Source organism: Armigeres subalbatus, chromosome 2 (genome assembly GCF_024139115.2).
Source record: "Armigeres subalbatus isolate Guangzhou_Male chromosome 2, GZ_Asu_2, whole genome shotgun sequence".
In the NCBI taxonomy this organism is placed as follows: domain Eukaryota; kingdom Metazoa; phylum Arthropoda; class Insecta; order Diptera; family Culicidae; genus Armigeres; species Armigeres subalbatus.
Window position 1 is genome coordinate 128,421,461 of NC_085140.1, and position 22,238 is coordinate 128,443,698.

The 22,238-nt window shown below is 45.3% G+C and overlaps 1 protein-coding gene across 3 annotated transcripts in view; it reads left to right on the top strand.

Moving 5' to 3' along the window:
• LOC134210838 (filamin-B) overlaps positions 1 to 22,238 on the top strand; it is a 233,224-nt gene that overhangs the window by 42,835 nt on the left and 168,151 nt on the right. For all 3 annotated transcript variants that reach the window (XM_062687171.1, XM_062687178.1, XM_062687172.1), the window contains exons 2-7: positions 12,348 to 12,686; positions 12,744 to 13,394; positions 13,463 to 13,947; positions 14,013 to 14,199; positions 14,347 to 15,871; positions 15,935 to 16,102. In XM_062687171.1, coding sequence (XP_062543155.1) covers positions 12,456 to 12,686; positions 12,744 to 13,394; positions 13,463 to 13,947; positions 14,013 to 14,199; positions 14,347 to 15,871; positions 15,935 to 16,102 — 3,247 coding nt within the window. In that variant the 5' untranslated portion in view covers positions 12,348 to 12,455. The remainder of the gene's footprint in view (positions 1 to 12,347; positions 12,687 to 12,743; positions 13,395 to 13,462; positions 13,948 to 14,012; positions 14,200 to 14,346; positions 15,872 to 15,934; positions 16,103 to 22,238) is intronic.

Genomic DNA, 22,238 nt, shown 5'->3' on the forward strand with positions numbered 1-22,238 from the left:
CTCATCGCATTATTGCATAGTCGGTAGGTGGGCGAGACCCAATCCGTTCTAGATGTTCTGTTGACTGTACGGTTCATCAGACACAGCGAAAACAAAGTACAGAGCAGGATGTTGAATAAGACCATCGGTATTTTTAAACTGCCTTGTTTCCCGCTTGCTTCTCGAAAGACAATCCAATTATGGTAGAGTGACTGACGAGCGGCGGAATAGTGATTCTCCGGAATTTATACGTCACGAGAACGAGATTTTCTATTTAGTCACTGTACCGTTTGGCTAAACTTGGACAATTTTTAAACGCAACCCAAACAAGCTCGAAGCTTGCTTTTGCTGCTGTACTTATTCATTGTCGCGTCGACGTCGTTAAGTAGGGGCACTAAGTGGCTCTTGTTTGAAATTCTAATGAACCTCTACAAGCCAGCCATATCGAACCAACAATTAAATGCATAAGTAAATACCTCATTGCAACGATTTTCTTCATCCCAAAGCAGCTTGTCTTGTAGTCATTCGACTAGTCGACTGTGCCAGTCAGCGTTTGTATGAAAAACAATTACTGCCAAGTTAAGTAAAAAGCCGTATTGATTGCCTCTACTGGTCACAGTGATTCAAATGCGTGCGAAGATAGGAACCTCAACGGAAAGGAATTCCACAGGAGGGGTTCGATAAAAACGTAGCTTCTTTAGAGACGAATGTCACCCACTCCATAAATGGCATCACTGGGGACCTTCATCGACAGTCTCAATACTGAGCGCGCGCGGTGCGTTGACATAGACGACGAAGGGCAAACGACGTGTTTGCGTGACCCTGTGCATAAATCTGATGAGATATGGCGTGCGAATGATATGGGATGAACTCATCAAGGGTGAAACGTTTCTAGAAACTTGAAATAGAATATTATTAATATTTTATTTGTTCGTCGTTGTTGCTACTAAACTCAATGCGAAAATAATGTATACCGGAAACATTTTAAATTCCCTTCATGATTTTCATAATTTCTTAGTTTTTAATGGTTTACGAATACATATTTTAATACCGCAATAACATTAGATTAATCTATTATGACATTTGATTAGGTTTTTAACATCCGAATTAATTTGTTTACTCAAGAGGAATAAAAGGAAAATGTCAAGCACCAAATAGTGATTAAATTTAGTAAACTTCCTAACAACTGATGCCTTGTTCGAGTTCTGTTTTTTTTTGTATACTTTGCATTGCAAGACAACATGTCTTACACATCCAACCAGAGTAATCACTAAGTCAATATTTAAAAAATCACGTCAGTTTCAGTTCCTTTCGCAACTTCACGCCTCAAAACTCGCAATCGGTGAACATCAAAGTTGCTATATTTTGCCACTCACACTTGTTCTAAACAGCGCAACAAAACCACCAGTGGTCAGCAGATATCCGATAGTCGCCATAGTCATCGTCGCAAAGCAATTTGTTTACAAATTCCTTTGCAATACTTATGCGGGTAGCACTCGTACACAGGCTTGTAACTTGTTCATAGCGACGCGGCGGTTGGCGGAGGCATATCTCCTCCTTCCTTTGCCCGCTTCCACATTCCATCGCAGTAATGCCAGCAACAATGCTCGTAGGCTCACCGTCTTGATTGGTAATCCCCCTCCACCCAGCTCACTGGCTTCGTTCGCCACTCGAATCGAATGTCTCCTTTCATGTAGGACCCCATCGTTCGTATCCATTGACTCGTTCTTCTGTGACGTAATCCAACGTAAACATTTCACACCCTACAGGTACTCAATATTTGTTACTTGGGGGACTGTGGCACCAAACGGATTGTCAAGCAATTCAATTTTCTCTGAAAAACGTCTTAATCATTTTTGAAGTCAAGAGGCGAGCCACCCCAGGGCTTCAAGCCTCTCTATAAAGACAAAGAAAAAATGTGCTACAGAATCGGGAAAAAAACTGCATTGAATACTGAGCCGTTTTCAATATGCATAGCAGGAATGCTCATCCACCAGCTCCCCCAGCATCAGATGTCTGTAAGGTAAACTGACCGATTGATCAACAACGATCAAATACTGCGACACAACGACCACCTTCTAAAGGTTTCCCCAGACACACGCGGCACGACAACGGCGCCGCGATTCTATCACTTGTCCGCAACGATCCAACGATAGAATCGCGACGACTATAGTTGACGCCGTCGCGGCGATGAAACCGCTTATGTGTGGGGGAGCCTTAAAATCGCATACAGTCGCACCACGCAGCAAAAACGATGCAATCAACAACATAGACAATCACATGCGGCATTCGCCGTTTTTTTCGCGCTGTTATTCTCGGAATTTGTGTTTATGTTTTGTTTGTCGGCACGACAGAAATGAATCGAAAACAAACGGATACAGCGACAAACCACTCCCAAACATGAATAGGAACATGTGTAAGTTCATGACTTGTGCACATGTGTTAAAATGATCAAACAAACACAAATATGACTGCTGAAGCGTGAAGCGTTTGTTGGAACTCAAAGCACTCATAGTTATGCTATGCTGGGCCCAGCTGTTTCCCACGCTTGGAAAGCTTTTGCTGTTCGTGCTTGATGGATGAAGAAGCTTTTTGTCTTCAATTACCTTTATGTTTTGGCAATGAATTTGTTATATTGTAGATTATATTGTTATATGAAAAACGAAGGTTAAGAAATTCTAAGGAAAGGACCGGCCTAACTATCACCTCTAGCTTTCGATGGCACAAAACTCCATAATCGAAAACAAGCAAAGAGTACCCCATTATCAAATCTGTCCAAAGTCCAACCTAATCGTCAAGCATTGAGTCTATTCCCGTTTCTAAGTAAACTATTTGAAAGGCTCATACTCGACAGCCTGTTCGAACATGTTAACTCCAACGAGTAGCTGCTTCTGAAATGGTTCGGCTTCAGAAAGGGTCACCCAACAGTACATCATCACGCGTGAAAAATCAGCTGCCATAACGCTCATAGGCGACGAAAAGCTTTTCACAATATGAGGCATGAAGAGCTAACTTATAAAATAAAGATTCAACACTTCTCCTTATAAGAATTATTCTCTCAAACCAAACATTTATAGTGTCGCTGGGCGGCTCACTGTCAGGTAACTCAAAAAAGAAAATTACCTAGACCGGCACCGGGATTTGAACCCAGCCACCCTCAGCATGGTCTTGCTTTGTAGCTTCGCATCTTACCGCACGGCTAAGGAGGGCCCACACAAAATCATTTTCTAGGGTTCTTTCTTACAAAATCCAATTTGAACCCTTTTGAATACTGTAAAATGGCAACAGATAACAACCTTATTAGCTGGCCGATGAAGCCATTTTACTAGGTGTACCATTAGTTAGTAAATTGCTGTTCAGGTCCTACACTGCTGAATCGCAGAAGAAATACTTATCTCTGGTCAAATTGATAAACCGGAGATCCAAACTATCGTCGAGAAAAAAACTGAATGTTTTAAAATAAATAGTCGCTTTTGTAATAGACTATTATATGCCTGTTTTGAGAATTCGCGCGTAGTTATAGTTGAAGTTTAAAAGAATAATTAATTAATTAATCCTTAACTCTCTAATGCCCAAGACCACCTTTAAGGCTCCCCCAGACCTAAGCGATTTCATCGCCGCGACGGCGACAACTAGTCGCCGCGATTCTATCGTTGGGTCGCTGCAAGCAATTTGGTATTTACGCTTCCATATTACCGACGACAGAATCGCTGTCGCCAAGTGATAGAATCGCGTCGCAACTGTCGCATCGCGTGTGTTTGGGGGAACCTTTATACGGGGTATTTTGATTATTTTTTTGTAATTTTGAATTAATCAGACTATGAAAAGTTTTTGATGTTGATCAATAATATAAACTTCAATGCGTGTGGTTTAAAGTAAATTTTCAAAGTTCTATACATTTATAAAAAAAATATTGAAAATTGAGTTATATTTTGCTCCTCCGTGTTTTCGCTCGTATAGCTTTGAAGAGTGAATTATTTTTAGTTTAGTTTTTCTTCTACAAGCAACCTTATTCAATAGAAGGTTATAGTGGAGACTCGAGCAAAGCTTGAGAGCAAATCGATAACTAATTTTATTGTTGTGAAATCGCCTAATTGTAGATTGGCTCGTTTTGAAATCCAACGGTTTAGTATTGCTGAACTGCCCTTCTACGCATAATTGTCCCATGTTAGTTTTTGTGGATTTTTACTTTTCGCCATAAAGCAGTCTATTTTGATGTATACTTTTATAAAACTCTAACAGATTTCGAACTTCAAGAAATCATTGAAAACAACATCAAGTCTATTTGTTCCATTGCTTAATTTCTACGCATCATTGTCTCGCGGTGATTAAATTCATCCTTATGGCGGATTCTGTTATTCTATGGAGCAACACACATTGAAATAGCATTTTCTGTTTAGATCTTCCAATCTTAGCCTGTTCCACTGGTTAATAGGGGGAAATTTGTAGAATACTCATTTTAAGCGACATAATGACTTCAACCACGTGTAAGGTTCACTTTCATAGAAAAGGCATGTGGATACATATGTCAATCGCTGTAGTCATTCACGAAATCATGCACTGAACCGGGCTGATGTGCGTAGAAACCACAAAACAAGTGCTCTATTTCTTGACATAATTGTCCCGCCAAACTATGAAAATTATGAATGATTTCAATGAAATTAAGTCTTCTAAATGGTTCTGTTATGTAATAACTTATATTTCATTTAGGTTATACGTCAGCAATGAAAATTAAGGTTCAATTTCAAATGCCATTTTCTCATTTGTCGTTTTTTGAATTTGGTACAAGCATGCGTAGAACGGCTGTGAAGTTCATGGTGGGACCAGCCATTGAATAGCGTTCCGCCTGGTCGTTCAGCTTACTCCGCGTATCAGATAACTGTTTCTGCTAGTAAATCGAAGTCATTCATGAGTAGACACAGTGGACAAGCTAACTTTCACCTATTCATGAGCATGAGCATTATGACCGCACAATTCGTAGTTGCTACTCCGTAATTGACTAGAGCTTGCGAAATTGTACAGAGAACACAATAAATGGGGCTTGGGACTAGCTACCCATTCTCAATGTACACGTTTCGGGAGCTCAAATATCTAAAGTCAATAACGGCGCCGGCCACGTCCTTACGGTCATATAGGAAGGGAAGGATTGTTAGTCCGACTCTCGTTGCTACTAGAGACCGAGTACACCTCTGCATCTCCACGATTGTGTTGGAATAGGATATCGTTTTAGTTACAAAGGATAGTTTATCTAGATTCACTTCGGTAAGTGATGCGATCTATGGGATGGGAAATAACACTCTCGCTGTCTGGAACTTTCACTTTCTGATTTATTCACTCACCCGCGCAAGGTAGAACAAAATTACGGCAACCGGCCGATCGTTTTGCCTTCCGCACAAAGCAAAACTAAATTTTGACGACCGGCCGATCCGCTTACTGGAGATTCACGACCGGACAAGAAATAAACTTTCACTTTCTGATTCATTTACTCACCCGCGCAAAGCAGAACAAAATTACGGTGACCGGCCGATCGTTTTGCCTTCCGCATAAAGCAAAACTAAGTTTTGACGACCGGCCGATCCGCTTACTGGAAAAACACGACCGGACAAGAAATAAACTTTCACTTTCTGTTCCGGTGGACAAGCTAACTTTCACCTATTCATGGACTAAGTAAAATTTCATTGCCCTCTCTTCCTTTCCCACGGAAATTTCACTCAATTTCCGTCAGAAGCAGGACTACACAGAACTACCCAAGCAGCACAAGTCAAGTGAACCTGGAAACCTGGAAAGGAGGCTTCCGAGCCTCTTGAAAAGAGGCTTCCGGGCCTCCTGAAAGGAGGCTTCCGGACCTCTTGAAAGGAGGCTTCCGGGCCTCTTGAAAGGAGGCTTCCGGGCCTCTTGAAAGGAGGCTTACGGGCCTCTTGAAAGGAGGCTTCCGAGCCTCTTGAAAGGAGGCTTCCGAGCCTCTTGAAAGGAGGCTTCCGAGCCTCTTGAAAGGAGGCTTCCGAGCCTCTTGAAAGGAGGCTTCCGAGCCTCTTGAAAGGAGGCTTCGGGAGCCTCTTGAAAGGAGGCTTTCGGGCCTCTTGAAAGTAGGCTTCTGGGCTTCTTGAAAGGATGCTTCTGGGCCTCTTGAAAGGAGGCTTCCGGGCCTCTTGAAAGGAGGCTTCTGGCCTCTGAAAGGAGGCCTGGGCCTCTTGAAAGGGGGCTTCTGGGCCTCTTGAAAGGAGGCTTCCGGGCCTCTTGAAAGGAGGCTTCCGGGCCTCTTGAAAGGAGGCTTCCGGGCCTCTTGAAAGGAGGCTTCCGGGCCTCTTGAAAGGAGGCTTCCGGGCCTCTTGAAAGGAGGCTTCCGGGCCTCTTGAAAGGAGGCTTCCGGGCCCTTTTGAAAGGAGGCTTCCGGGCCTCTTGAAAGGAGGCTTCCGGGCCTCTTGAAAGGAGGCTTCCGGGCCTCTTGAAAGGAGGCTTCCGGCCTCTTGAAAGGAGGCCTGGGCCTCTTGAAAGGAGGCCTGGGCCTCTTGAAAGGAGGCTTCTGGGCCTCTTGAAAGGAGGCTTCTGGGCCTCTTGAAAGGAGGCTTCCGGGCCTCTTAAAAGGAAGCTACCGGGCCTCTTAAAAGGAGGCTTCCGGGCCTCTTGAAAGGAGGCTTCCCGGGCTCTTGGAAGAAGGCTTCCAGGGCCTCTTGAAAGGAGGCTTCTGGACATCTTAAAAGTAGGTTTCCGGGCCTCTTGAAAGGAAGCTTCCGGGCCTCTTGAAAGAAAGCTTCCGGGCCTCTTTAAAGGAGGCTTCCGGGCTTCTTGAAAGGAGGCCTGGGCCTCTTGAAAGGAGGCTTCGGGCCTCTTGAAAGGAGGCTTCCGGGCCTCTTGAAAGGAGGCTTCCGGGCCTCTTGAAAGGAGGCTCTGGGCCTCTTGAAAGGAGGCTTCTGGGCCTCTTGAAAGGAGGCTTCCGGGCCTCTTGAAAGGAGGCTTCTGGCCTCTTGAAAGGAGGCTTCCGGGCCTCTTGAAAGGAGACTTGGCCTCTTGAAAGGTGGCTTCTGGCCTCTTGAAAGGAGGCTTCCGGGCCTCTTGAAAGGAGGCTTCCGGGCCTCTTGAAAGGAGGCTTCCGGGCCTCTTGAAAGGAGGCTTCCGGGCCTCTTGAAAGGAGGCTTCCGAGCCTCTTGAAAGGAGGCTTCCGAGCCTCTTGAAAGGAGGCTTCCGGGCCTCTTGAAAGGACTCAAGCAGCACAAATTGTTTCACTACTGAACATTTCACTGTGTTGCAACCATTCGGAAAGAAACAATCTTTGCGTATGAGCCATCAAATATAACTCTCTTGCAATCCAAAAAGCGCAAGAGGAGGAGCCTTCGGAAACATGCTTCGATTGCAGTAAAATTGCAATAATGTTTCATCAAATTACTACAGCGGGAAAAAATAAAATAAAAATATAAAACTGGATTCGATTTATGGATCTTGTGATTGATAGTCCTTCACTCTACCACAGCACCATTCAACACTTCGAAGGGACTGCATGTTGACTCACAATAAAAACCATACGATTATGAAGTTTTGTACTCGGGTTTCCTGTTACTTGATTGCACCATCACAGGAAAAAATGTGAGTTGTCAAAACGTTGAACGATGCTAAATTAAACATGAAGACACATTCAACTTATCTGCAACTTAATTTAAACAAACAATTAAATTTTGAAAGACGCATTAAAGTCACATGGTAAAAAATATGCAACTTAATGATTTTGTTTCGTGTTTGCAACATGAAGTGCAATATTCGTTGTTTGTTTGTTTCCAAATGTCAAACACGTACTGCATTGCAATTTTAATGAAACATTGATCACAATTCGAACGTTTTTGACATTTTGATGCAACTTTTTCGTGCTTTGATGTTTTTCCAATGCCTTTAATGAAACTGAATAGAAACAAGGTGCTTTTAGGAAGATGTTGCGTGTGCTACTTGGGGAGGCTTCCGAGCCTCTTGAAAGGAGGCTTCCGAGCCTCTTGAAAGGAGGCTTCCGAGCCTCTTGAAAGGAGGCTTCCGAGCCTCTTGAAAGGAGGCTTCCGAGCCTCTTGAAAGGAGGCTTCCGGGCCTCTTGAAAGGAGGCTTCCGGGCCTCTTGAAATGAGGCTTCCGGGCCTCTTGAAAGGAGGCTTCCGGCCGCTTGCAAGGAGGCTTCGGGCCTCTTGAAAGGAGGCTTCCGGGCCTCTTGAAAGGAGGCTTCCGGGCCTCTTGAAAGGAGGCCTGGCCTCTTGAAAGGAGGCTTCCAGGCCTCTTGAAAGGAGGCTTCTGGGCCTCTTGAAAGGAGGCCTGGGCCTCTTGAAAGGAGGCTTCTGGGCCTCTTGAAAGGAGGCTTCCGGCCTCTTGAAAGGAGGCTTCCGGGCCTCTTGAAAGGAGGCTTCCAGGCCTCTTGAAAGGAGGCCTGGGCCTCTTGAAAGGAGGCTTCTGGCCTCTTGAAAGGAGGCTCTGGGCCTCTTGAAAGGAGGCTTCTGGCCTCTTGAAAGGAGGCTTCCGGGCCTCTTGAAAGGAGGCTTCTGGCCTCTTGAAAGGAGGCTCTGGGCCTCTTGAAAGGAGGCTTCCGGGCCTCTTGAAAGGAGGCTTCAGGGCCTCTTGAAAGGAGGCTCTGGGCCTCTTGAAAGGAGGCTTCCGGGCCTCTTGAAAGGAGGCTTCCGGGCCTCTTGAAAGGAGGCTTCGGGCCTCTTGAAAGGAGGCTTCCGGGCCTCTTGAAAGGAGGCTTCCGGGCCTCTTGAAAGGAGGCTTCGGGCCTCTTGAAAGGAGGCCTGGCCTCTTGAAAGGAGGCTTCCGGGCCTCTTGAAAGGAGGCTTCGGGCCTCTTGAAAGGAGGCTTCCGGGCCCTCTTGAAAGGAGGCTTGGGCCTCTTGAAAGGAGGCTTCGGGCCTCTTGAAAGGAGGCTTCCGGGCCTCTTGAAAGGAGGCTTGGGCCTCTTGAAAGGAGGCTTCTGGGCCTCTTGAAAGGAGGCCTGGGCCTCTTGAAAGGAGGCCTGGGCCTCTTGAAAGGAGGCTTCTGGGCCTCTTGAAAGGAGGCTTCCGGGCCTCTTGAAAGGAGGCCTGGCCTCTTGAAAGGAGGCTTCCGGCCTCTTGAAAGGAGGCTTCTGGGCCTCTTGAAGGAGGCTTCCGGGCCTCTTGAAAGGAGGCTTCCGGGCCTCTTGAAAGGAGGCCTGGGCCTCTTGAAAGGAGGCTTCGGGCCTCTTGAAAGGAGGCCTGAGCCTCTTGAAAGGAGGCTTCTGGCCTCTTGAAAGCAGGCTTCCGGGCCTCTTGAAAGGAGGCTTCCGGGCCTCTTGAAAGGAGGCTTCCGGGCCATTTGAAAGGAGGCTTCTGAGCCTCTTGAAAGGAGGCTTCAGGGCCTCTTGATAGAGGCTTCTAAGTCTCTTGAAAGGATGCTTCTGAGCCTCTTGAAAGGAGGCTTCTGAGCCTCTTGAAAGCAGGCTTCCAGGCCTCTTGAAAGGAGGCTTGAGCCTCTTGAAAGGAGGCTTGAGCCTCTTGAAAGGAGGCTTCTGAGCCTCTTGAAAGGAGGCTTCCAGGCCTCTTGAAAGGAGGCTTCTGAGCCTCTTGAAAGGAGGCTCTGAGCTCTTGAAAGGAGGCTTGAGCCTCTTGAAAGGAGGCTTCTGAGCCTCTTGAAAGGAGGCTTCTGAGCCTCTTGAAAGGAGGCTTCTGAGCCTCTTGAAAGGAGGCTTCTGAGCCTCTTGAAAGGAGGCCTGAGCTCTCTTGAAAGGAGGCTTGAGCCTCTTGAAAGGAGGCTTGAGGCCTCTTGAAAGGAGGCCTGAGCCTCTTGAAAGGAGGCTTCTGAGCCTCTTGAAAGGAGGCTTCTGAGCCTCTTGAAAGGAGGCTTGAGGCCTCTTGAAAGGAGGCTCTGAGCCTCTTGAAAGGGAGGCCTGAGCCTCTTGAAAGGAGGCTTCTGAGCCTCTTGAAAGGAGGCTTCTGAGCCTCTTGAAAGGAGGCTCTGAGCCTCTTGAAAGGAGGCTTCTGAGCCTCTTGAAAGGAGGCTTCTGAGCCTCTTGAAAGGAGGCTTCTGAGCCTCTTGAAAGGAGGCTTCTGAGCCTCTTGAAAGGAGGCTCTGAGCCTCTTGAAAGGAGGCCTGAGCCTCTTGAAAGGAGGCTTCTGAGCCTCTTGAAAGGAGGCCTGAGCCTCTTGAAAGGAGGCTTCTGAGGCCTCTTGAAAGGAGGCTCTGAGCCTCTTGAAAGGAGGCTTGAGGCCTCTTGAAAGGAGGCTTCTGAGCCTCTTGAAAGGAGGCTTCTGAGCCTCTTGAAAGGAGGCTTCTGGGCCTCTTGAAAGGAGGCTTCTGAGCCTCTTGAAAGGAGGCTTCTGAGCCTCTTGAAAGGAGGCCTTCTGAGCCTCTTGAAAGGAGGCCTGAGCCTCTTGAAAGGAGGCTTCTGAGCCTCTTGAAAGGAGGCTTGAGCCTCTTGAAAGGAGGCTTCTGAGCCTTCTTGAAAGGAGGCTTCTGAGCCTCTTGAAAGGAGGCCTGAGCCTCTTGAAAGGAGGCCTGAGCTCTTGAAAGGAGGCTTCTGAGCCTCTTGAAAGGAGGCTTCTGAGCCTCTTGAAAGGAGGCTTCTGAGCCTCTTGAAAGGAGGCTTCTGAGGCCTCTTGAAAGGAGGCTTTGAGCTCTCTTGAAAGGAGGCTTCTGAGCCTCTTGAAAGGAGGCTTCCGAGCCTCTTGAAAGGAGGCTTCTGAGCCTCTTGAAAGGAGGCTTCTGAGCCTCTTGAAAGGAGGCTCTGAGCCTCTTGAAAGGAGGCCTGAGCCTCTTGAAAGGAGGCTTCTGAGCCTCTTGAAAGGAGGCTTCTGAGCCTCTTGAAAGGAGGCTTCTGAGCCTCTTGAAAGGAGGCTTCTGAGCCTCTTGAAAGGAGGCCTGAGCCTCTTGAAAGGAGGCTTCCAGGCCTCTTGAAAGGAGGCTTCCAAGCCTCTTGAAAGGAGGCTTCCAAGCCTCTTGAAAGGAGGCTCTGAGCCTCTTGAAAGGAGGCTTCTGAGCCTCTTGAAAGGAGGCTTGAGGCCTCTTGAAAGGAGGCTTCTGAGCCTCTTGAAAGGAGGCTCTGGAGCCTCTTGAAAGGAGGCTTCTGAGCCTCTTGAAGGAGGCTTCCTGGCCTCTTGAAAGGAGGCTGAGCCTCTTGAAGGAGGCTGAGCCTCTTGAAAGGAGGCTTGAGCCTCTTGAAAGGAGGCTTGAGCCTCTTGAAAGGAGGCTTCTGAGCCTCTTGAAAGGAGGCTTCTGAGCCTCTTGAAAGGAGGCTTCTGAGCCTCTTGAAAGGAGGCTTCTGAGCCTCTTGAAAGGAGGCTTCTGAGCCTCTTGAAAGGAGGCCTGAGCCTCTTGAAAGGAGGCTTCTGAGCCTCTTGAAAGGAGGCTCTGAGCCTCTTGAAAGGAGGCTTCCGAGCCTCTTGAAAGGAGGCTTCCGAGCCTCTTGAAAGGAGGCTTCCGAGCCTCTTGAAAGGAGGCTTCCGAGCCTCTTGAAAGGAGGCTTCCGAGCCTCTTGAAAGGAGGCTTCCGAGCCTCTTGAAAGGAGGCTTCTGAGCCTTTCGCTTATTCTATTCCTGCCCCGTGTTGGCTACGCTCTTTATTTTCTTACGCATAGGGGAAGTGCACCGGTTAGGCATTAAGTTGGCCAACTCTGAAAAATACACATTTTTCCAAAAAAATCAAATCAATCAATATTTTTCCAAAAAATCAAAGCAGCGAATTGCTTTATTTTTGGAGTTATTCGCAAAATTAGCCAAATTAGAAACATAGCCAAAACCGGTACAGTTCTTTTACGTAAGCATACAGTTTTCATTGTGACATTGTGACTCACAATCCAGAACACAAAGATCCATCCAAGCATAGTTCTGTATGTTGCTTTTATCCACAATATTAAATACTTGGCCTCATTTTTTTATTAATCCTGCTATGAACGAAATACTTCATGGCACATGACACGAACTCATCACTTATTGAATTGGGCTACCCAAGGAGCTACTTGTATGTTTGCAATTCCAAGGACGATGTGGTCAAATAGGTTATAAATGAAGTTTATTCATATTCCGACAGCAAGGTTCACTGAAGCATTCAGTTTGCCCCAATTAACGAACGATTATTAATTCAATTCAGTTCCTTATTGTAAATTAATATCATGGACTGACAGAAGGATGTTAGTTTCCAGTTGATCACTATCGAACAGTCACCACACATCGCAATCCTCCTACAACAGCAGTAGTTTGGACTGAGAACCTTTCTAAATTATTACTCACAATTCAGTGCACATGACATAAAAACCTCCATATGTGAACGTGGCTGCTTCAGTGTCACAAAAGCTGTTGAAATCAAACATTCCAATAGATCCATCGTTGATAACAAACTTCACAAAAAATATGTTTCCTTCTGACTAATTGCGGTTTTCATATCATATCAACAGGTGAAGTAAAATGACCTTCCAAGAGGTCTAGAGGTTTGAATACCAGCCGAACATCACTTTTCCGTAACCGCGTGACACTCGCCGATAAGACCAGAATAGCATACCGAAATGGATTTGCCTAAGGGAGCCAAAATAACCCATGCCGGGCTGCTGCAGCACACTCCGGATGGCAAGACCGAGATACAGAAAATCACCCAGGCCGGTCTGGTGGCGCGCTCGCCGGAAGGAACCGCTGCGAAGGGTATGAACATCCGAGGAAACGAAGACCTGTGGGTGGAGATTCAGGCGAACACGTTTAAAAATTGGGTTAATGAGCATGTGAGGGAGTCTGGTTTGCGGGTAAGTAGAAGAATAAATCAACTTTGTAGCAATAACCTTAATTTGGGTATGTTTCAGGTCAATGATTTCCACGAGGATTTCTGCAACGGTACATTCCTGTGTGCCCTGGTGGAAAGTCTTCAGAAGCGTCCTCTGAAGCCAAACTGGAACAAGCGACCCGCCAATCAGCACCACTATCTGGAGAATGCAACCACCGCCCTCAATGCGATTGAAGCGGATGGAGTGAAACTAGTCAATATCGGAAACGTTGACATAGTCAACGGAAACGTCAAGCTGATACTGGGCCTTATATGGTCCCTGATTGTTCGGTACCAGATCGGAAGGAGTAAGTTCCCTCCGAGGAAGCTCATGCTGGCGTGGCTACAAGCTGCATTGCCCGACTGTAAGGTTACCAATCTCACGACCGATTGGAACAGTGGGGTGCTGTTGTCGGCTCTGCTGGATTATTGTGAGCCGGGATTGTTTCCACATTGGCGTACACTGGATGTTCATGATTCGGTTCGGAACTGTGAGCGAGCGATGAAGATCGCCTACGACAGGTTTGGAATACCGAAAGTTCTGGAACCGGAATATTTAGCGTCCAGCTGGTTGGATGAACTTTCAGGAATGACGTACTTGTCGTACTTCATGAAACCCGATGGACCAGGCTACAATACCACTATGAGATGGGTCAACAGCGTCGTTAAGCGCCCGGTCAATAATTTTACGGTAAGTAAACGTTAGCTGCAATTATCTTATAGTTTCTTTTTGATAACCACTAATTTATTTTATTTCAGACGGACTTTAACGATGGTAAAGTATTCTGTGAGATCATCAAAGATCTTGGTGGACCTGTCCCAGATCCAAGCAAGTTAAGTTCGGAACCGATGATGTGGGAAAGCAACCAGAATAAAGTCATCGAAGGCGGTCTGAAGCTGGGAGTTAAGCCCGTATTGGCTGCCAAAGACATGGCCACTGCGGATGAAGAACATCTCGGAATTATGGCTTACGCAACGTGGTTGCGTTGGGTTATTCCGAGGGCTCCCTTGACGGATATGTTGGCTGTTCAACTGGAAAGCACTTCCGGAAGAATTGGTGAACCGACTCGATTCCGGGTGGAAGTGCTTTCGAGGGAGATTGATATGAGTAGCGTGAAGGCGTATGTCAGTACTCCAAACAGTAATACGCTACAGCCGGTGAAGTTAAGCTCCAGAGGGGAGGGCACTTACATTCCAGATAAGTACGGAATGCATGAAATTGTTTTGGAGGTTGACAACAATCAGTAAGTTGAAATGCATCTTTGCTCTTTAAATGTGTTGTCTAATCAAATACTTTTCATACTTTCAGATTGGGAGGTCATTTCTTCCGGGTATTACCTCGACTTGTGAATGTAGCTCCACCGGGAATGGCTCCCTGTGCCCTGGGAAGTCTGGTGGAAGTACTCGTAAATGCAACAGGTGCTCCAAAAACTGAAGACATTCTGGTTACGGCGTACAGCCCGTCCGGAAGACCATTGAAGTGTCCACTGAAAAAGGTAAATAAAACATAATCTTTGACTGTTTTGACTTCTAAGACTTCTTTGACTTGTTTGACTTGTTTGACTGTTTTGACTGTTTTGACTTCTTTGACTTGTTTGACTTTATGATATTTTCAATAAAAAAGTGTTTTTTTCTCATCTCAGATTGACCACGGACACAGTGCCATATTCAAGCCGGACGAAGCCGGCGTTTGGGAGATTGCCATAACGTACCAGGGACGTCACATCCAGGGTGGTCCATTCACCTGCTCTGTATTCGATCCCAGTGGTGTCTCGGTACACGGATTGGACGGTGCCATGCCTCTACGGGCGCATTCATTCGAAGTGGATGCCCGTGGAGTCGGAGTCAGCGGAGAACTGCACGTCGATATTGTTCACGAGAAGCGCTCACTGGTTTGTTCGGTAGAAAAGCTACAGGAAAACAAATACCAGGTGACTTTCATGCCAAGACAAAACGGTAAGCACCGAGTTTATATCTACTTCAATGGATATGACGTGAAAGGTTCGCCGTATATCATGCGTGTCGGTAGCAAGGGACGTTCCGGAAAGACAAGAAGTAGCCCACAGCACGAGAGTAGAATGCGGTCGGAAAGTCCGTCGTACCATTTTCATAGTTCATCCTTGAACAGGAAAAATGAAGTAAAACGGGATATCTACTCTCCGCAAACAGTTCCCACAACGAAGGACATCTACAGCACTCGAGTAACATCCCCGCTTCGGGAAAGTCCATCCCCGAAAGATGTGCTGAACAGCAGCAATTTCAAAACCGAGTATAAGAACTTCTCAACAGACAACGATCACAGTTTCAAGAAGAGTACCGAACTGTTGAACAGCGATTTCAAGACGCCTCCCAAGGATGAAGGCTACAACTATGTCAAAACGGTTCGTACGGAAAATCACGTTACCAAGACAATCCGCCAGCATCGTGATTCAGAGAGTCCTAGTCTACTTCGCGCTAGCCCTGGCCTCAAAAGCCCTCAAACGGTATCCTCAACAATCTACGAATCCAACGCACGCAATGCTACGGCTAGTCCAAAGATCTACACTTCCACAACGCGCTACGTTCCGTCACCGGTAGAGCATCGAATCTCCAGTCCAATCAATATGCACGAAAAGAACGAAACATACAAAGTTACCGAACGGGAATCCACGTACAAGAGCACCATCACACGGGACGTAGCCCGTGACAGCCCAATCGAGATGTACAAAGTCAGCTCTCCATCGGCGGTGGACTACTCTTCCAACATTAGAGTGACCTCCAACAATGGACCATCCCGCCGCGATAGTCGCGATGTCATCAGCAAGACGAAGCACATGTTCTCGCAGAACTCGCTGGAATCGTTGGCCAACTTAACTGAGAAGCAACTGAACACGGATCTGACGTATGACCGCACAGTTGATTCCCAAACGGAAAAGAACACGCACTTCAACAAGTTTTCTCTCGGCGAGAACAACTACCGCGGCGATCGGAAGCTGATTGAAGACGATGGCCTCTACCGTCCGGGAGGGTATTTGAAGAACTACAAGACGGAATCGAGCGAACGTTACGAAAAGTACACAACTTTGAACAGCGGATTTGAACCTATTGGACAAGACGTCTCCGGGGCCAGAGCGATCCGGGTTCAGGACATCCCCGATGGAGTACTGGGCCGACCGGTTGAATTCGAAAGTGAGAACGAAGCGTGAAGTAAAATAAATACAAACATTTGATTGACGTTGTTCGTAATTTTAGTTGACGGTTCCCAAGCCGGTTCCGGTAATCTGGAAATATTGGTCAACGGCGGTCGTGTGACTTCGGCGGTGCGTGCGTTGGGAAATCAGCGTTTCATTGCAAGCTTTACCCCGCACGAATCGGGAGTTCATACTGTCCAGATCACGTTCAATGAGGAAACCGTACCAGGTAAGAGACTGCGCTTGCAGCTGAATTTCACTCACTGATTCCGAAGGACCTGTTTTGGTATCAATCCGAAAATGGGAATTTTTTTTATAGTGGGAGAAAAAAGTCTCTCAAAGTAAACCAAAGAGTAAGGGGAACAGTGGGTAATTAGCTGATCCTTTTATGGATCATCGCATCCCAGCCAGTAGTGATTCTGAAAATTCATTCACTCTTTTTCATTTTCAACCTCTTGTCTTCTATGTGCGACTATACGGGTAGAATAGCTGCATGTTAGACGATGCCGATGGTTTTGACAGTTTCTACTAAGATTGAAAATGTAAAAGTGTAAATGTGTTTCTGGTAACAGAAGCGTCCATTTTACACGGGAATGCATCTGTAAGCCGTTTTATAATTTAATAAATAAGCCTGTATAGGGCACTGCACGGACTGCTTTGTCTCTTTCTCGCTGCAAAGAAATTAGAAAACAACAAGGCCAGTAAACGTCAACATTTATGAGGAACGAAAGAGAAAGAGATGTTTCCGTGCAGTGCCCTATACCTAAGTACCGTTAATAAATATAGCATCAGAATTTCTACAAATAAGTGTATTATACGTTAAACATATTGGTTTCGATAACGTGGATGATTTCGATCATTAATTTGGGTTTTTTCTACCATATTGCCTAACAGTTCGTTTGTTTGAATTTCACCAATTACGGAATTAGAGTAACTTATACTAAATGATTAAACGTTTGTTAGTATTTACTATATTAAGAGTCTATGGTTCTCACTTAGTATTTATAGGTCGTTTTCAAAGATTGATAGAATTATGCAATTGCATAATGTATGTAATGCTATTTTAAATTCTTTGGAATTTATCTTCAGCTGTAGAACTGTAGTAGCAATGAAAAAAATTCTTTGAATGTCTTTTTTCGCGCATGATTGTGCCTCTAGTTGCAAAATTATGTAAATAGTACCGTACTTGTAATTTGCAGAAAAAAATCTGAATCAAGATGATCATTTCAACCATGTACAGGTATTCCTCGAAATAAAATAAGTTCCTGAGCTAATTTGTGGGTGTTAAGCAATAACGAATACCTACAACTATCCATAATATCAAACAAGGTCGTAAAAATGGAGTCTGATGTAAGTTTCAACCATTTTGCCGTCAGGTCTTCTTCTCTTCTTCTTTATATACATAAAAATGAATTTCTGTCTGTCTGGACCTTATAGACTCGGAAACTACTGAACCGATCGGCGTGAAAATTTGAATGCAGAGGTTTTTCGGGCCGAGGAAGGTTCTTAAGATGGTTCGAGACCCCTCCCCGCTTTGGAAAGGGTGGCTCCCATACAAATGGAACACTATTTTTTTTCACAACACGATACCTAATCAGAGAATAAATCAATTTTAGGCGAAACGAAGTTCGTCGGGTCTGCTAGTTCTTAATAAATTCATGAACACATTGGATCAAACTACAGAGGCAAATAGGACAACCTTTACAAAGATACTGTAGGGGTAGAAAGAAAAAGAATATGGTTTGCATCGTTATGAAATTGTAGAGTGGATTATACGATCCAGCTTATCGCCCTTTTTGTAGATGGGACACACGACACCTTTCATACACTCCTGCAGCAAAACCTCCTCCTCCCAAATCTTGGTAATCACCCAGTGAGGCACTCTGGCCAATGGATTACCATCGTTTAATAACCCTCCTGGTAGTTGGTCAACCGCAGTGGCTTTGTTGTTTTTCAGCCGGCCATCTCATGCTGGATTTCTTGAAGATCCGGAGCCGGAAGACGTATGTATTGCGCGCGTACTACCAAATTCGTTACCTTGCCGCCCTCGTTTTCTGCCACATCGCCATTCAGGTGTTCGTCGTAGTGCTCCCGCTGATTGTACGACAATTCTCCGAAAACCAATTCCCCAAATGCAAATTTCCCCGAATGCTTCTCTCTTCTTCTTCTTCGGCCAAGGATGCTTCCAGGTGGGAGTGTATCCATTGTACTTGCCACACTAATCATTCATGGAACTGGCAGGCACGGGAAAGCTTTCAATAACTCTTGGAATGCTAGTAGAACACTAAGTTGAAAAACAGCCCAAGTTTCAGATAAAATGTAGAGCCCTTGAAGATGAAGAGAATGCGCTGAAAGAAGGCTATACTTACTTTGAATGAACGCATGTGGTCGGTATAAGGCGAAGTAAGGAGATATTGCTTTTGGCCGGTTTAAAGCAAATGGAAAAGATAATGTCTTCTTAAATTGATCGCGCCTGCCGGGTGTAATGCGAATGCAAAAGATAATGTCTTCTTTATATAAACTCGTCCTATATATAATCCTTATAGGATCCTATATAAGGCGTCTCGAGAGAATATCTGTCCGAAATAAGGCAAGAAGAGGAGATAATTCGTTCACTAAAGGAGCGCGCTTGCCAGGTATAATAAAGGATTAATATTGAGCAATTGTATGTTTCAAAACTACTGCTATAAAACAACTATCTTGGAAATCACTGTTCTCTGATATATTTATAATTCAACAACACATCTTGGAGGATCAAGAACATTCAAAACTACCAAAGGATATTGATCTGATAATGTCCAATAAGACACTCTTGAACGTATCTTTGAATGCTGCTCTTTTCAGACGCATACAGTCGATTGCGAATATGTGTTTGCTAGGAATCTATATTATTTCGTCGAAAGACATTTCGTCGAATGACATTCAGTCGAATGACATTTTGTCGAAAAGACATTACGTCGAATGGACATTTGGTCGAAGAGACATTTAGTCGAAAATTAATTTTTAATCCACTAGAGACGCAGGATATTTGGTCGAAAGGAATCGAACCCCAGGCTGCTGGTCTAGAGCCAACGGCAGCCCCGGGGAGGGTACGCAAGACCTCTTTTGGCTCCGGGTCTCAGGGTGTTGAGACGCTGGGGAAGTTTTCGGAGTACGGAAACCTATCTGAGAACTGGTACTTACGGTCAACTCATTCGCTTTATTCGGCTTTTCAAAATAGCACTCGATGGTTACTGGTTAAGCGGTTGCGGGACGCAACTTGGCGGTGAGGCGATAGCAGAAGGCGGCTACTGGCGGGATGCGGTAGCGGGACGTAGCTTGGCAGTGAAGCGGAAGCGAACGATGCCTTGGCGGTGATACGATGGCAGGACACAACTTGGCGGTGCACAGTGGCTAAAATCGTGTTTGGAGCGCGTTTACCTTTATTATGCAAATTAGCGTCTTGGTGTCTTCGAGACATTTTATCAGTAATTTTATGTGCTTCTTTAGAGGTATTCAGTCAGTAACAATCCCCCTAAAAGTGAGATGAAATTTTTTTTCCGCTTCACAACATAAGGTTTGATTCTTCATCAAAGTTGTAGCAAAAGTTCTCCTGAAATACTTTGTCGAAGACACCAAATTTGTAATTCCGTTATTTTTGGAGATTTTTTACGTTTTATGCAGACAACCCCTTAAAATGTTTTTTTTATCATATCTTTTTAACTTTTATTTCTACATTTTATGCATATTCTAGAAAGTTTTAGATAATATTAAAATACGCCGTTTGGTGACTATTGTGACTTAAAAATTTAAAAAATAAAAAAGTTATAACAGTTTTATTGGATTTTTTAGTCATATTTAATTTAACTACAATTTGATAAGGGGCAAATTTTGGCAGTCAATCTCATACGCATAACAAAGTACAACTAATGAACTTTAAATTAATACCTGAACTGCAGAGTTGTACGCAAATGTAAGGAATGTTTAATCAAAACCCATTTCCGACTATGCAAGGTAGAATTCAATCACCCTTCAATGAGTTGATGAACTAATGCACCATGCGTCTCCATGTGCTTGGTTGCTTATACATCGAACATGCTAAAAACTTGTTGACATAAAATCAATAAATCTCCAAAAGTAAAGAAATTACGAACTCGGTGTTTTCGACAAAGTATTTCAGGAGAACTTTTGCTACAACTTTTATGAAGAATCAAACTTTATATGTTGTGAAGTGCAAAAAATAAATTTTTCATCTCACTCTTAGGGGGATTGTTCATAAGGATGAATACCTCCAAAGTAGCGCGTCAACTTACTGATAAAATGTCTCGAAGACGCCATCACGCTAAATCACATTATAAAGATACTATTAAATAAACGCGCTGAAAACTCGATTTTAGCCACTGTGCGGTGAGGTGATAGCAGAAGGCGGCTACTATGGCGGGATGCGGTTGCGGAACGTCGCTTGGCGGTGAGGCGGAAGCGGGCGATGCCTTGGCGGTGATACGATGGCAGGACGCAACTGGCGGTGAGGCGATAGCGGAAGACGGCCAGGCGTTGGGACGCAATTTGGCGGTGAGGAGATAGCGGAAGACTGCTTGGCGGTGATACGTGGCGGTTTACAACTCGGTAATGGAACGACAGTGTGAGGTGACTTCGATGGCGTCTCTCGTGGCTTGGTTGCTCGGTTGGAGGACGAGATTGGCGCCAAAACCAGGGTTATTCCGAATCGGTCGATGACACCAGATTGCTGGACACGCGGAACGGTAAGCCCGGAGCGAGGCAGTTGCCAGGGTTGGCCCAGATGGCCTCTCGTACGCCGGCTAGGCGGCACGTGATTTATATTAGAAGTAATTTTTGTGGGTTGAGCTCTCCGGAGTTCCTTAGAACCCGGACCGAAATTTTAATACACTCCACTGCTGTTCTTGGGACCGATCTTCCGAGGGAAAACGATGGGCCTGCAGATGACCGGGCAGCAACAACCAACAAATCTCACGATCAAACTTCTTTTTCACCAAAACTCGTCTTCGACTCACTTCTGGCAATTATCACAATCTACTGACTCCTCGTTGCCAATTCGTCCGTTTTCTTTCGTTCCAAACTACCCGACGGTCACTCTCCAATGCTCGTTTATCCATTTCCTCTATTCAGTTCAGTGGCGATCCATCACCCACCAATCACCCAGATAGAGGCTCAGTTCATTCGCGCAACTTTGTCGACTGTGCTCGTGTAGCCGTCTGAATTGATCGTTTATTTAGATGTGCCTATCTTTATAATAATGATCCCTAATTTTCCGTACTTATCATGTATTAATGCACAAATGTTACCCGCCGGTAACACGAATTATGGTTCGAATACAATTTCATACTGAACTAATTATTGTATAAATATTGAGTGAAAGAAAGAGTATCAATGAAAAGAATAAGAAAACCATTTCCATTCGAACAAATGTCCCTTCGGCTAAACGTACTTTGGGGCCGTACACTAATTACGTAAGCATTTTTTTGGATTTGGTACAGCTTCCTGGCCAAAAATTCTGCATGGCGACGGCACGAGGAGTTGTTCCTGTGAGATTAGGTTTGCTTTTATGGACAAATTTGACAAAAACAAAACTGATGATTTGACGAGAAATATGCAGCTGCAGAGCAAAGACCAAAGTGTTCGGGACGAATAAGATGATGGATTCAAAGCTGTACAAGGAAGGATGTCTCAAAAACCGCATACTAAGTTTCATGAAAGCCCATGAAGGTCCCGTGAAGTTTTGGCCAGATTTGGTGAGTTACCACTACAGTCGGAAAGTCATCCAGTTGTACCGCGATATTAACGTAGATTCCAACAATAAAAACATAATCCACCCAACTGCCCGCAGTTCCAGCTCATCGAGACATTTTGGGCAATAATGAAGCGGAAGCCTAATAGAAGTGGATAAACAGCTCGGGACAACGATGGCAACAACGGCAGCAACGGTGGATGGTGTGCAAAACTGTGTGAAGATTTCGGGCGAACACTCCAGTTCGTTCGAATCGCGCCGGGGACTAAGACAAGGTAATGGACTTTCGTGCCTGTTGTTCAACATTGCGCTAGAAGGTGCCATGCGGAGAGCCGGGTGTAACAGCCGGGGTACGATTTTCAACAGATCCAGTCAATTTATTTGCTTCACGGATGACATGGACATTGTCGGCAGAACATTTGCAAAGGTGGCACAACTGTACACCCTGAAACGTGAAGCAACAAAAGTTGGACTGGTGGTAAATCCATCGAAGACAAAATACATGCTTGTGGGCGGAAGTGAGCGCGACAGGGCCCACCTGGGAAGCAGTGTTACGATAGACGGGGATGTGGTCGAGGAATTCGTTTACCTTGGATCCTTGCTAACGGATGATAACAAT